The sequence below is a fragment of the Astatotilapia calliptera genome, chromosome 2 (assembly GCF_900246225.1).
Source record: "Astatotilapia calliptera chromosome 2, fAstCal1.2, whole genome shotgun sequence".
NCBI classification, from domain to species: Eukaryota; Metazoa; Chordata; class Actinopteri; order Cichliformes; family Cichlidae; genus Astatotilapia; species Astatotilapia calliptera.
This window is the reverse complement of record NC_039303.1, coordinates 22,111,227-22,126,562: the sequence shown is the minus strand read 5'-3', so window position 1 is coordinate 22,126,562 and position 15,336 is coordinate 22,111,227. Positions and strand designations below refer to the sequence as shown.

General features: G+C 42.7%; 1 protein-coding gene across 1 annotated transcript; it reads right to left on the bottom strand.

Moving 5' to 3' along the window:
- Positions 1–8,145: 8,145 nt before the first annotated feature.
- Positions 8,146–15,281, bottom strand: LOC113033922 (transmembrane protein 182-like). The gene is made up of 5 exons (XM_026188131.1): positions 14,835–15,281; positions 12,016–12,139; positions 11,394–11,492; positions 9,049–9,186; positions 8,146–8,732 (listed from the first exon to the last, which is right to left on the bottom strand). Exons 1-5 carry the CDS (start codon positions 15,006–15,008, stop codon positions 8,512–8,514), a joined length of 756 nt encoding a protein of 251 aa, XP_026043916.1. The 5' UTR covers positions 15,009–15,281; the 3' UTR covers positions 8,146–8,511.
- Between the last annotated feature and the right edge of the window lie 55 nt (positions 15,282–15,336).

Here is a 15,336-nt window from a genome sequence, read left to right as displayed (position 1 = left end):
CACTTTGGTCTCATCAGTAAAAAAAAGGGACATTACTCCAGAACTGCTGTGCTTTGTTGAGATCCACAGAGCTCAGTATACTGTAAATGTATACTGAAAAACAATCTCCCCATAAAGCCCTTATTATTTGGGCTGGATCAGGTAATTGTGCACCATCCCTTAATTACACTGTAATAGGCCAAGGCTGGCTGGAGGCTTTCCATGATGCATTGACTGTCTCTTCTTCCTGTTAAAAGGTAGTTTTTCCTTCCCACTATTGCCAAGTGCTTGCTCATAGGGGGTCTGATTGTTGGGGTCTTTGCCTGATAATAATATAAAGAAACCATTCTTGTGATGTTTTTATATTTAATATATAAATAAAATTGAATTTAATTAAACTGTAATTCTCTTGAATTGCTGGGATTCATGCCTACCAATACTTACTTCAAGTGCATTTAATGCGGTGCATATGTGCCGATCTCCACGCATCTCCGTTTTGATGTGGAGATGATAATTAAGAAATAATTGAAGCCGCTAGAGAAGTGTGAAAGATGCATTCTTAAATGTCTGTGTAATTCTGCTCAGAATATGTTAACGTATGCACAGATGTTAATGCAGAATCTACGTTGGGCTCCTGTCTTCGCGCACCTCAGCGCTTCCACATATGTACTTACCCTCAGCTCTGCTTGCAGCCTTACTGGATCTGTCAACTTGGGGAAAATTTCCATTTTGCAGCTAACTCTGCAGCCTTTTGATGGGTGCGTCTTGCCGACTTTTATCTCTCAGCGCGTCTGAAAACTAATTAATATTTTTTTTACTCTCACTCACTCTCTCTCGCTCCCTCCTTCAGGCAAATATTTGTTTCCTCTGAAGTGAGCGTGGGCAAACCTTCTTCACGGCTCCATATGCTGCCAGCTGCCAATCAAGCGAGCTAGAACCCTGAAACTAATCGCAACCCCCTCCTCCTTTCTTCTGCGTCTCCTCTCCCTCTCCTTCAGCAGAAATGAAGGAGCTTGGGAGAGTGATGTTTGTGTGTGAGTGTGTGTGTATGTGTGTAGGGGGTGTTACAGGAAAATAAAGACATACAGTAGAGAAGAAAAATGATGGCTGAGACACGAGCCCAAAGCAGGATCTCCTCTGTTGTGTCTGTCCACAGAGCACTTCATGCTTGTCTCTATGCTAAGCTCTCTGTTTCCATTTTACATCCTGCTATTTATTTATTTACTGTTCACATAGATTGTACTGTCTCTGTGCTGGATTTGTACTTGTTTGCTTGACAGCTCCAAGAGCGAACAGCGTGTGTACACAGTGGCTGGTGTATGTGTGCGCCCTACCAGATAGCTACAGTGGTGCCAAAAAAAACATACAGACTAGGACAGAACAGCTTTGCATGCCCCCACCCCCACGCAACCTGCAGCAGGTGAATGAAGAAGGTAACAGAAATGTATTTTGTCAGTCATACTGGTGTGTTTCCACGTGAGCTCGCTGTCTCTGTAAGATACTCAGTGGTTGAGAGTGTTTCCCATGGGGCTCTTTGTGCATATAGCACCACTGTGGGTAATGAGGGAAGAGAGGGAGATGATGGACAAGTGTCCAGTGCTCTTCTGAGGAACTTTTAGGGCAACATTTTCAGCATTAGCATGAGGCTCGTAAGCCTCTTCTCTTTATTTTCCAACCAGGGATTTATTTTAGACACATACACACAAAAAAATGATTGTATCTCTCATATGAAACATCCAAGACCAGCTTATTCAGGGAAGAGAAATCAAACACACCTGAGTATAAACCATGAGAGTGCATCTCTTATCTGGGACTATTTTTAAGTTTTTTTATGCTACAGACACAGGGGAAAGGTGGGTGAACATGACCATGACTATGTGCAATCAACTTGTGATCTCTTTGCCTGAAATGGTTGCTTGAAAACGGGGACGAGGTCTGCAGCTGCCTGCAGTCAGCTGCCGTCTTCAAAGTAACTGGTGCGTCGAGATGGTGATAAAATAAGACAGAGTCAGTCTGCTATCAGCTTGCAACTGAATGTGGTCATTTGGCAATCTGTCTGGGATAAAATCACAAATCATGAATCTGTCACTCTCTACATGCTCGAAGGTATTTATTGGAGATAGGTCGCCTCCCACCAGACGACCTGTGCAGCTGCCTTGTGATCAGACGTGGCTGTCCAGAGATTGAGGGTGACAGTGATAGCAATGTAATCACTCTCCAACTGATTTTTCAGTCCTAGGGAAGTTGCTGTGTGACTGCAGAGTGTCCTGACCTTTAGAATAGAATAGAATTCAACTTTATTGTCATTGCATATGTCACAAATACAAGGCAATGAAGTGCAGTTTGCTTCCATCCGGAAAGTGCTTTAGCAATAATATAGATATATTACAGAATATAGATCTATTATAGGTATGTTACAATGCTTTATTATGCAAAACAAAAGCTTATTTACTTGTGTTTTTTTTTAAATATGTGTATATTACTGATTTAGTGACTTTTATGTGTAGCACATATTATGTGTAACTTGTGCAACACTTTGGTCAACTGATGTTGTTTAAAACGTGCCGTAAAAATACACTTTGCTTTGACATGACTGAGGCTTCAGGGGCGGAAACTTCCCGGTCATGGTTTGGGTCAAAATATAACTTTTTTAGAATATTGACCACGTGTTAGAGAGATCAGTTTTTCAGGTTTCCCGGTTGCCTAGCGCCACTTCATATGCAGGTAATGACTTAAGTGATAATACCACGTGCAGGTCGAGACATGGCAGCTCGATGGTATTTTTAAAACTTCACTTTATCTCGCTAAAGCCTGATTGGACAACCTGTCTGGTCTTTTGGTGGGAACAAAGAGAAGGAGCCCAATCATGGCTGTTTTCTCACTTCCACATGTGTGGCCAATCCCTGAGCTAAGTGGGAAGTTATAACAGTTATCCACCTAGAAGGTTGGTACTAGATTATCTGACAAGCTTTTTCCACAAAGCATCTGCAATCTTCCACTTCAGTTATTGAATGAGAAGCACCTATGAGCACAGCGCTCACATATACAGGACAGTAATGTAATGACAGTAACGTATTTTGTGATTATTCTGAACCAGCAACGAGTGCCAGACAAACAAACACAAACCTCGTGTCGCTCTATTCAACTTCTCCACTAAACGTAGACAATCTGTTTTCCTTTGCCTTACATCCAGTTTTGACCACACTCAGCAGTGCATTTCACCTATTTGCTCTTTTTTTCTCTTTCCTGCAGCATATGTTGCAAACGTTTGAGAGAACATCTCGGGCGACACAGAAGAATCTCTCTGAAGACTGAAACCACGACATTAAGTCCTTCACTAAGAGTCAATTCTTGTATCAGGCCTTGCTGTGAAGTACAGTCTGTTGTATACATTACACACACACACACTCACACACACACAGGCTTCACTGTCTCCCTCCTGCTATCATCATCATGTGTGTGTAAATGATGCTGTCTTTGTGAGGTTAATTGAAGGCAGGAGCTCTGACTGTCTGAGACATAATCTGTCTGTGTGAAAAGTAAGTGTGCCTGTATTGTGTGTGTGTGTGTGTGTGTATGTGTGTGTGTTTAAGGATTGGGTGTTTGAGGGGAGGGATGTCTTTAATATGGCGACACTACTTTTTAAAAAAATACAAAAACAGAAAAAGAAACATGCAGCAACTCTTCTTTATCCCTCCACCTGCTCCCTCTCTACCTCGACTAAAACCCCCAATACAGATTAGCTCTGTGTGTGTGTGTGTGTGTGTGTGTGTGTGTGTGTGTGTGTGTGTGTGTGTGTGTGTGTGTGTGTGTGTGTGTGTGTGTGTGTGCTGGGTGAGGGGTTAGTGGGTCTGTTCCTGGGGATTTGGGGTTTACAAAAGAAACAAAAAAAAAGAAAAAAAAAAGCCAAGAGTGATGCCATAAGGCTTTGCTTTTCTCTCATATCAGCTCTTATCAGGGCAGTCATTTTTGACAGGAGAAAAAGCCTTTATCTGGAAGAAGCTGTGTCCGTCTGGCCCTGCGTGTGAGCACAGACACACACACACACAAAGAGCCACGCTCAGGGCCTATCGGACTGGGGCTCACACACACACACAGAGCAGGTAATCGGCTCACTAGTAGAGTTAGGGGGTTAGAGAAAAGAAGGAAAAAGCTCTTGCCAGAGTGTATCCCGCTCTTTGACTGGATTAAAGCCCACCAGTATTCAGTCCAGGTGCTCTGGAGGACAGAGGGCCGAGGGGGTCCACGTGGGGTTAACTCTCCCTACGGTGCGAGATCACTTCCTGCTGTTCGCCACCTGACACATCGTATGCACGTGGCCCTCAGCACAAACTGGGAAGTACATCAACGCATAGACATACATGGAATCATTTCTGCTGATTGATATGCTCCTCTGATGTTTCAGGGTTCATTTTCAGAGCGTTTAAGATCTTATTACCATGTCATGTCTTTATTCTTGTGATATACATTAACTATAACTATATAATAACACCATAATTGCCGACACTTGAAGTGCAAGATTATTTCTGTTTTAAATGAAGTGATACTGTGTTTCCATTGTAGTGGTTGACAGGGGAGGAGACATAAGAGTTAATTAACTCTGATTAGGATGAGCCACAGTCACTGAACAAGCCAGGGTTCTAGCTCGATACTCCACTCAGTAATTGCTTCCTTTCCTTTTTCTCTTCTTTCCTTTTACTTTCCCTTATATGTCTTCCTTGTGTCCATACACGCATGGGAAGCTCGTCTTTCATAGAGGAGAGCTGGAGAGCCCTCTGCTGGCTCATCATGCACGTCTGTCAAGTGAAGATAGGCCAACTATTCATCTGGGCTGCAAAGCATTGGTTTGTTCAATAAAAATAAATAAAGATGTACAAAGTACTTTTTTCCATACAGAGTTCAGTTTTTCAGTCAGCTTCATGTAAAAGTCTTTAGTTGATTGTTTTTCATGTCTTTTAATCGCACACTGAGATCAGGCTCTGCGAGGGCCGTGCCATCTGTTGCAGGAGCTCTTACTCTTCCTCATGCTGCAGATAGCTGTTTATGACTCTGATCTTATATTTGGGTTTGTTGTCATGCTGCAGCAGGAATTTGGAACCAATAATAGGACTCCCTGATGAGAATGCAAGACAGATAAAAATGCAAACATCTGTGTATGGTCATTTGATCTGCACGAATCAAATTTAGTTTTACAAGAGAGACGTTTTAAGACACTGACATCAGCTTTTTTAAATCCTAAATAGACAAAGAGTAAAATGACTCTAACACTCAAGAGTCATGGGGTTTTAGTAACCCCGATTCTGAATTCATACAGCTTTTGTGGTCCCAGCAGCAGCAAGCCAAGTTTCAGTGAAATTTCCTGCCATTTGATTAAAGCTACAACAATAGGATCAATACTTTGTTTCTATCCCTAAAGGTCAGTAGGTAGCACTCTGAATCATATTACATATATTATGTTTTTGTGAAAAAGAAAAAACTGTACCAAAGTACATTTAACCAAAGCATTAACTTTAAAAGAAAGCTGATTAGCATGGCAATAGCAATAACATGGCTGATATCCTGAATTCAAATTGGATAAGCAGTAACCCTACTGATATACATCGATCTTTGTATTTCAATGTCATTTTTTTAAAATGACATTGGAAGATTGCTAGCATTAGCTAGCTAACACTGATATTTATGAAGGATGTATTAATAAACATCCATTAATTACACATATTAATTAAGTAGTCAAAGAATCAGCTTAATCGAAGGTCAGTTGTTTAATATTTATGAGAATATGTCATTATGTGCTTATTTTTACAGAAAAAATGTCTACGAACTGCAGTGCCTACTTTGTAACACAGTCAACTCATGCTAAGCTGCACTTATACTTTGACATATTCAACAGATATTATGAGCAGAATAAGTCAGCGAGTTGATACAGTATTAAAGTCTTCCTACACAATCATTAGAAGTTTTAGTTTTCTTCTGCTCATGACTTACAGGACGTAAACTGAAATAATTGAGGCTAGCCTAGCTTCAGGGCTAACAGCGTATGCGCTAGCATTATTTGTGATGGGTTCAGTTTCAAGATGAGGACCAGACAACTCTCATAATCATGTATATTTAAACCTTATTAGTCAGTTTTTTAAGTAGGTACCCTTTCTCTTAATTTAACTCACCGAGCTTGAACAGAAAGAGTTAGAGCTACCACAAGGAATGATGATTAGCTCTTTTATAAAACAGGTATGGAGAGGGGAAGACAGCAGGTGGGGTCTCAGCAGAGGTCTTGGCAGGAGAGAATATTTATGCTCATGGCTCCTCGTGTTGTTAACAGAAAATGCAAATCAAAGTTACTATTACAGTGAGTATGTGTTTAAAGAATCAGGAGATGTACTTCTCTTTTAGTTACACAAACTGCTGTCGTACTGTTCAAGCCCCTCAGTGGTTCATCATAAGCCCCGAGAGTCTGAAAGAGTTTGGTTCTCAATATAGACCACAGGCCTGAGTCATGGCCTTTAGGTTACACACAACAAAGTAAAGAAGTTCAGTCAGGAATTTCTTCTTATTTTTATTATTCACGTAATTGTCACATAAAAGCGGTTCATAAAAACGTTTTTAGTACCCGACGAGCAGCTAAAATGGGAGGTTTGCAGATTCGAAAGACTTTTTAAAAACATTTTCAGGCCTGAGTAAACTGCAAGGGTCTTCTAATGGGCAGTCAAAAGACAATACAATCGCTGCAATGTTTATTTCCTCTTCTTCTTCTTTTTTTCTTCTCAAATTTCAGTGAACCAGAAGAATATTTTGACCTGTTCAAAGAGTTCTAAGGACAGGGCCCAAATACTTAAAGGGATTATGCTAGGACAAGCCGCACTACCCACTCTCTGTTCCTAACTTCCTCCCCAGTGCCATTCGGTCCCTTTGCCTGAAAGACTTCCAGTGTTGCCTCATCTCTTTCAGGACCCTCACGTCCTCGAGCCTGACAGCCATCGCCTAATCAAAGACCTTCTTTTCAGAGGGAATGCTAAGTGCTCCTTAAATGGAATGAAAACAGGACACTTATTACTTGCTATTAAATTATTTTCAGTGATAGTACACTTAACAGAAAACAAAGCTAATGTAAAACATGCCATTAAAGCTCAACTGTCACTGGAGACATCCGCTGGTCCAAGTCTGTCTGAGTGGCCAGCAATGGTAGCGACAACCACATCATCGGCCTCGCATGTAGCGCCACTAGCAAATCACTGACTGCATGCCACAGGCTTTGACTTCTTCTGTTTGTTTTTCATCTGTCAGACTGTCATCACGCTTCCTCAGATCAGAAGTGGTGCTTTTTTTCCCCCTGTGGTTGAAATCCTGTCAGAAACCAGCTGTGCTCAGCTGTTCAGACTTCCTGCTCAAAGGACCCAGTGTTCATTTGTTATGTCACAAAGTCGAGTCAGTTTTATTGATATATGTTGTTGTATTTTCTGCGCAGAAATAATTCCACACACAGAATTTCATTGCAAAGATGTTACAGTCGGTCTTGCATAAAGCAACTCTAGTAACGATATTTAGATATTATGTGCACATGTATTTCAGAAATCAGTGGACAGTTTGATCACAGCGTGTATGTGTGTGTGTTTGCGTGTGCATGAACACACGTGTGTCGAGTCCTTTGAAGCAGACATACACCCCACCACTATCACTGCCGTTCTTGCTCCTCAGATGAAAGCTGATATGTGATCGAGAGTCCGGCCGCTTGTTTCCATTCAGAGCAGTGAAAAGGAAAGACGAGCTAATATTGTAGCACTTGTGATACAATCACACGTCAGCGTTTCTCCTTTTGAATAACACAAGAAAAGATTCCTATAGGGCACGGCTCATTTTGGGAATTATTTTTGGATTTAGCTGCACTCTGGGTTTGAAATCTAAATCTAAAGTTTCTGTAAAAGGTGGAAAAAAGAACAAAAAACCAGAAAGAAACAATAAAGCATGGGGGGATTGAATGAGGAGTAAAATGTGATTGGGGTGAAGGAGGCAGGTGGCTGGCCTGCTGTACACCAACCAAACCCACAAACAGCTGTTCATTTCTCAAAGCACCCTTGTGCCCCCCTCCATGCATCAATTCTCCCTCTCTCTTTCTGTCTCTCCCCCCCAATATCTTCCTCTTTCCCGCTCCACCCCCACCCTCTCCCCAAGCCTCCAGTCCACCCAGCCATTCCTGCCTCCCACCTCACTCTGCTGCAGCTAAACACACTTTGATCACGCGCCAGAATCAGGACACAGCTGGTTCACCCGTGCACTTCTCACCGTCTGCTTATCATTTGTGGCGATAGTAAAACATGGCAGCGATAACATGTTTAAGTAAATAGTGACATTTGAGGAGAAATTAAGCAAAGTGGGAGACAGACAGAAAACTTCCAGGAGACCCAAAGCAGCGGCAGTCTTTCCTGTATTTACATCCCAAAAACACGCTAATCCAGTCAAGTGCAGGACATAAAAAAGTCAGGCCTCTCCACCACCACCCGCTCCCCTCCTCTCCACCCTGTGATCCAGGCGGGCAGGTCACTTGCTGGCATGAATTGCACGGCCTACCAGCAAGAAGACCAAACCAGAGATGAGCTCCAGGGGCACTCCGGCAGCCGCCACCATGAATGACAGGCCGTAGAGGACTGAAACCTCAGCGTTCGGACATGTTTCCCCTCTCTCCTGAAGGATGTAGCTCTTCACATCCACCACCTCCATCCACAGGACGTAGAGCAGAAGCGTGAACAGGAACAGGCAGGCTGCGGAGAGAGACAGTATTAGAGAGACAGACACAGAGGCCGTCAGTGCTGTGAGTGGCTGCAGAGGAACGCAGCTCCTCTTCATCTCTACTGTTACCACGGCGGCAGTGTTTACTGCTGTCGTTATAGTGACAACACTGCAGAGTGACATCTGCTGCTCCGCGTGCCGGGTGTGTGTTTATCATGTGACAGGTATGAACAGCTGACAGCAGCAAAGGCTGCAGAATGAATGTGCGTCTGTGCATTCGTCTCTTATTTCACGCTACAGTTAGGACTTACACACACATAGATGCACAGGCAGCAGTCTATATTTTACCAGCAGCTAAGAGGAAGGCCCCGCCCAACTTGTAGAGTTTGTAGCTGATGAAAGGAACACCACAGACCAAGAGGAAGCCTCCAGCCAGAGCTAAGACGAGTCCGAGGATTATCAGCACGGTCCAGAAGCCCCGAAACACTGCAAGAAACACAAGCACAGCAGTGGAATCCCATAAGTGTTCTGCAAAGAAAGGGTGTTTTTGCTCAGGTTTTCAGTTTAATCCCAGCCCCTTGGATTCATTTGCTGACCGGTCCGCAAACAAGATGCTGAAGCCCAGGTTGCTCCTGTCGGCTGGCGAGTCTTGCATTCCTACCCAGGAATTTTGTGTATGTGTGTGAATGGAAGAATAGGAAACACATTGCAAAGTGCTTTGTAGAGCTGCCAAGGTTAAAAGGATGTCATATAAGAACAGATCATTTACATGTAAGAAGCTAAAGTCAGCATCCAGTTACTCTGGCTCTGAGAAAAAGAAAGCAAGAAAACTGCTCTTCCACATCAGTCATTACATGTTCATTTTGTTTGGTTTCAGTCACAGGAAGGCAACGCTGGTTCTGATCTTTTGCAAGAAGATTGGAAACAACCAGCCATCTGTAGATGTGGTTAAATGCTGTCCTATTTAACACACAAATAGAAGAGTGTTTCCCATCTTCCCATAAAACGCTTAGCAAGAAAGCACAAAAAAGTATTTCCCAAAATAGACTGTTCCTTCAGGCTGGTCCTTTAATAACTTCGATATGGTCCTGAAACGTTTAGGCTGTAATATGAGCACTTTTTGACTGAATAATAAATACCAGATTAAGTATTTCTCTGCTAAATCTTTACTGCTGTAGCAAAGATGGGATTTACTACTGATATATATGTGGGGACCTACAGATGAGGCCAAAATTATTAAGCGTTGCTTCTTTTAACGGATCGAAGGAATTTGTTATACAAGTGTCAAGAACAGGAGTGAGGAGTATCCTCAATAAATTCCAAGAAACCCACAGAGTACAGAACACGCCTGGCAGTGGTAGGAAGTGAAAGATTTCAAAGATTCTGGAAAGAAAACTAGTGAGAGATGTTTCTAGAGAGCCCAGAATAACTGCAAAGACACCCATGAATGATTTAGCCAAGTTGGGAATTGTAGTCTCAAATGAGACAATCACTAGAGCCCTGCACAGGAATGATGCGAGATTGGAGACCAGGAAAAACTTCACTTCTGCAGAAGACACGCCTTCAAGCCAGACTGCGGTGTGCTAAGGACACCCTAGAGACAGATAATGCACACTAGAAGAGCGAGAAGAGGAGATAAAACTAGAGCTCTTTGTCCACAGACACTTTGCTGATGTTTGGAGAAAGTAGTGAGAGTTCTACATCTCAAAGGACAGCGTCCCCACAGTGAAACACGGTGGTGGGAGGATCATGATGGGTGGATGCTTCAGTGGGTCTGGAACTGGGAATCTCATCAAGGTGGAAGGAATCATGAAGTTTATGTGAAGATTTTAAAAGCATTCAAAAACAAACCTGAGTCTGGGTCGTCTCTTTATCTTTAAACACAACAACAACCCAAAATATGTCGCTCCTGGGGAACAACTACCTCCAGAACACCAAAGTAAATGTTACTGACTGGCCAGTTCAAAAAAATGCAAAGCCCTGACTTGAAAATCACTGTGGGATGAACTGAAAACCAGGGTCCCTGCTGGAAGACCATCAAATCTGGAGAGCATGTGAGACATGTTGAAAACTACAACAAACGACTGCAGGCTGTTATCCAGCAAAAAGAGTAAACGACTGACTGTTAGCATCGAGGAGGTAATTATTTGGAACCTGGTAGTTTTTGTGAAATAATTTTGTTTCTATGTGCAAAGCAAAAATAATGTAAGCATCCAAAATAAAACAAGGATGTTCGGACAAGCTGTGCTAAAAACAAGTTATCGCTCTGTTAAACAGCATTTGGGAAATACCCATATTTTTATTCAAGAGTAAAAAATATTTCTCAATCATGTATCAAAGATTTGTATCAAAGATAATTTTACCTGAAGTTTAGGAGTGAGACTACACCTTAAGCACTCCTCTTCTAAAAACCTGTACCTGCTCCAAACACCTGTCTGTTCTCAATTTTAGGTCCCACCCTCCCCGTCTTTCTCTCCGTTTCCCAGATAGGCACTTGGTGTATCCGGCATCCTCATATCAGTCTTCTCCAAACCTCTGCCTCTCACCCAGCTGGCGTCAAATAATCTATCCACGATTATTTGTACATATTTTGTTGTTCATAAAATGTCTTGCATAGATTTGACCTCACTACTGAACAACAGGAAACAGAAAGACGTGTGTCCATGCAGCATATATTTGAGACTGTGAATTACCTGCTGTGGGGTCATAATTTGGATGAGGGACTTGTCCAACTGCAACCGGTAGCGGGAAGAGGTAACCATGGATGCAAACCTTAGACTCTGGCTGGTTTGCTATAGTTAAAAAAATGAGAAAGGTTTACAAAAATAATCACTCAAAATAATGGGCAAAGGTCTATAACCACAATAAACAGCAGACATATTAAGGCTTACACATAATTCAGTACTGACTTTATTGTTGCCTTTTATTTCCCATCATTGACTAGATTTTCTAAAAGCAGTGTCTGAATGAGTGGCAGAAGCACACTCAGCTATCGGGCCACTTGAATAACAATATGCTCAATGGTTGTTCTGGATTTCTTTTTCAATTCAGTGATGAAACATTAAGTGCAGCAGAAAATAAAAAAGACACAAATGCAAAATGCAGTCGGGGGAAAACAAAAAGCCCCAAAACACCCCATAAACAACATATTTTAGCAATCCTTTACATTTACTGTCATATATGGGCATTTTTCTTTTCTGCACTTGTAGCATGTCAAGGAGACCGCAGTGTTGAGCAAGGGACACGCAACCACATTGGACAACTCCCAAGAAAACCTTTGCTCAGCTTAACTAGAGGAAAGTTTCGCCTACGTACTGAAGAGAGTGGCCAGCACTGCGTGCGTCGTGGGCTCCACCTGAAACGCACAGCGCCAGAAAAAGCCCTCGTGGTGCAGCGTGAGGGAAGGAGGGGAGGTACTCGCTTCTTCCACCAACAGCGTCTAAGAAAAAGAAATGGAAGACAGACTGACATCACACAGATAGATGCTCGAATACCTAAAGATGGATGAATCCCATTTTCTGTCAGCGCTGTCAACACGTCTGCGCTCGCGGCTCTGTGTGATTCCCTACTTCACTGGAGCCACGGCATCAAACGTGGTTCTGATTATGGCCTGCTGGTCTGTGAGGTTTTCGAGGGGGAACTTATATTCTCTGCTCGCTTGTCAGAAATATGATTGATGGCGCCGAATAACACAACAACTTTAATCATCCTGTTTTATTGAAAATGAAAGACTTTGTTTCTGTGATGTTACGGAGGAATTCACTGGGGGATTAGCTTTTATAAATATATCCCTTACATTGCACTCTTTGAACTTTCACACAAGTGCTTCATGGGAGAATAAACTGGAAAATTAAAGGGCCACTCCACTGATTTTACACATGAAGCTCAGCCGGCTCGTCAGTGAGAGTCCTACTCGCCGTGTAAAAACAGTCATATCAAGGTGCCACAGTTTTGTCAAACCTTACCCCGAACCGCTTTTATTTTACAGCTGGCAGTCGAAGTGATGGACCAAAAATATAAAATTTATGAAATACACTCAAATTTTCAGCAGCATGCTGATAGCAGCAAAAGGTTATCAAGGATGTCAGTGTGTGATGACTGGGTGGTCCACAGCTGTGGTCCAGACTGAAAGATCTCAACATCTGGGTGGATTACTCTGACATACTCTATATAATCCCTGTTTTTGTCTCCTATTCATGAAATAATACCTCGGCTGCTTATTTGCTTAATATCAGCATGTTCATATTTTAACCAGAGCCATGCTCGTCTTCACAAAGATGCTACTGTAGTGTGTATGATGGGATGCTGTGTCACAAACTCTGGATGTGAAGTCAGAATGTAGGTGTGTAATGAGCAGGGAGGGTTTGATGAAAGGTGCATTTGGAGGTATTGTGGTAAGATCATAAAGGCCACTAAATACAAACTACAAGTCCACATGTCTCTTCTAACTCCTCTCCTGCACACTTTACAGAAGTGCAGTCACCTACAACAGGAAGGCCAAACATAAGGTCCGGGGGCCAGAATCAACCCGGCAACAGCTCCAATCAGGCCCACTGATTTTGAACCTTTAACTGTATTTTCATACGTTTTACAGCTTTTCTGATGAAGACCTCCAACAACTCGTAAAGTACCAGTGAGGACAGTGCAGGGAATGAGCAAGCTGAACTTTTTCTGTACTTTTGCGAATTTATCATGTGGAAAGACTGAGGCGTGCTGTTTAAACTGCACTTCTTGTTCTTCTCATGGATTTAATGTTTGGATCAAAGTCTTTACACTGACAGAAAGGGGAGTTTTACTGGTCCAGTCTATTTAAGATCAAACTGGGCTGTACTAACCACTATGTAAAATGAGTTTAGACATCCCTGGCCTCCCACACGTTTGGGCAGAGTGTAATCGGTCAAAAAAAAAAAAATGCAGTGGTTTCCAAATCAGGAAGACTTCTGATAATGATTGTCAGTCAGCAACTTTTACTGGATTCACAAATGCAAGACCTTTGCTATGCCATTAAAGAGACAAAAACATATTTTTAAAAAACACTCCAGTTGAACTTATCTAAGAGGCAAAGTGGAAAACTGTAGTCTGACTGCTTTCTCTTGCAGGCCAAAGAGGTTAAGAGTCCTCTGCCCTGACACGGTTAAAAGTCAGTACCTGTGTTGGTATGGAAGTAGATTAATAATAATGGATTGTATTTATAAAGTGCTTTTCAAGGCACCCAAAGCGCTTTATAATTCCCACTATTCATTCACTCTCACACACTGGTTGTAGCCACAGCTGCCCTGGGGTAGACTGACAGAAGTGAGGCTGCCATATTGTGCCATTGGCCCCTCTGGCCAACACCAGTAGGCGGTAGGGTAAAGTGTCTTGCCCAAGGACACAATGAGCAGGACAGAGAGCCTGGGGATTGAACCGGTGACCTTCCAGTTACAGATGCACTTCCCAACCCCCTGAGCCATTAGTGAGCATTACTCAGGTAACCAGTAATGCTGACCAGTGGATTCAGGTTCTGGAGCAACATATGCTGCATTGCAGTGTCTTGTTTCAGGGAAGGTCTTGCTTATTTCAACAAGATATCAGCAAACAACGTTCTGCATGTATTCCAGTATGGGTGGAGCTGTTGCCCAGTCAAAACATTTGGAGCAAGAGAGGTTCAAACTGCTGGGCAGCTGGAATCCTTACAAGAAAGAATAACGCTACTGCCACGTTTCAAGAATTCGATATTGCAGCAAAGCATCTGACCCAGCTTTTATGAAACATGCCGGTAGCATCAAAATCTAAACTTATATTTTTTTCTTTTAAAAACAAAATCCCTCTGCTTCAACATTTGCTGTTTTCCTTGTTCTAGTTTTAATTAAAACTCATATGTTCTGTGATTATAAATGTGTTTTGCACAGCCTCCCAGCTTCTTTGGAAACAAGGTTGTAAATTGCTTCAGGACATCTTTAAATATCTTATAGTGGCACAGCAGCGAGTCCACAGCACCTGATCGGGTTTCCCCGTTTATTCTTTTTGTGGTTTTCACGTGTGACCAGTTAAAAATAATATTTTCGGTTGCTGTTATTGAATTGATGTGTTTTGATGGAAGTGATCAGTGATTGCTTACAGTATGTTAGGAATCGCACTTCTATCTGTCCTACCTCAGTCCTGTTGGCATCTTTGTCCCCCATCGGTGTCGTTTGTGTTTGCCATCTATATGGTCCGCAGTTGTCGCTTGCGACCAGCCAGTAGTCAGTACCAAATGCCAGGAAGAAACACAGAGTCCCTATTACCCCAAAAATCCCCCCAGACAGGGCTGCAGCTCCCACCCTCATAACTCCGGCCTTTACCCCGCTTTAAAGTATGATTCCTCTTAGCTTTTAGTCTTCAGGTCAGTGACTCCTTACTTGTGTCCACTCTGAAGGCTGTCTGCCCAGTCCCAATCCTAAAGAACATGACCAGCCTCTCTCAGCCACTCCCTGGCATGCTGGGAGCTGTGAGGAAAAAAATGCTACAGTAACCGAGCAGGTCAAACAGAGGGAGGTGGGGGGACAGGAGTTATTTTAGGACGCAGTAAGCCTGTCCTCGTCAGATTACCAGTGTATGTATTTTGCTGTGCATTTGTAAAGGAAACAAGGAGAGGAAAGATTGGCGTGAGGACGG

Excerpts from the sequence above, each read along its gene's own strand:
- LOC113033922 (XM_026188131.1), bottom strand. The coding sequence starts at position 15,008 with ATGAGGGTGGGAGCTGCAGCCCTGTCTGGGGGGATTTTTGGGGTAATA. Across the intron at positions 12,140-14,834 it reads AAGATGCCAACAGGACTGAG|ACGCTGTTGGTGGAAGAAGC; the intron begins GTAGGACAGATA and ends TCTTTTTCTTAG. Across the intron at positions 8,733-9,048 it reads GGCCTTCCTCTTAGCTGCTG|CCTGCCTGTTCCTGTTCACG; the intron begins GTAAAATATAGA and ends CTCTCTCCGCAG.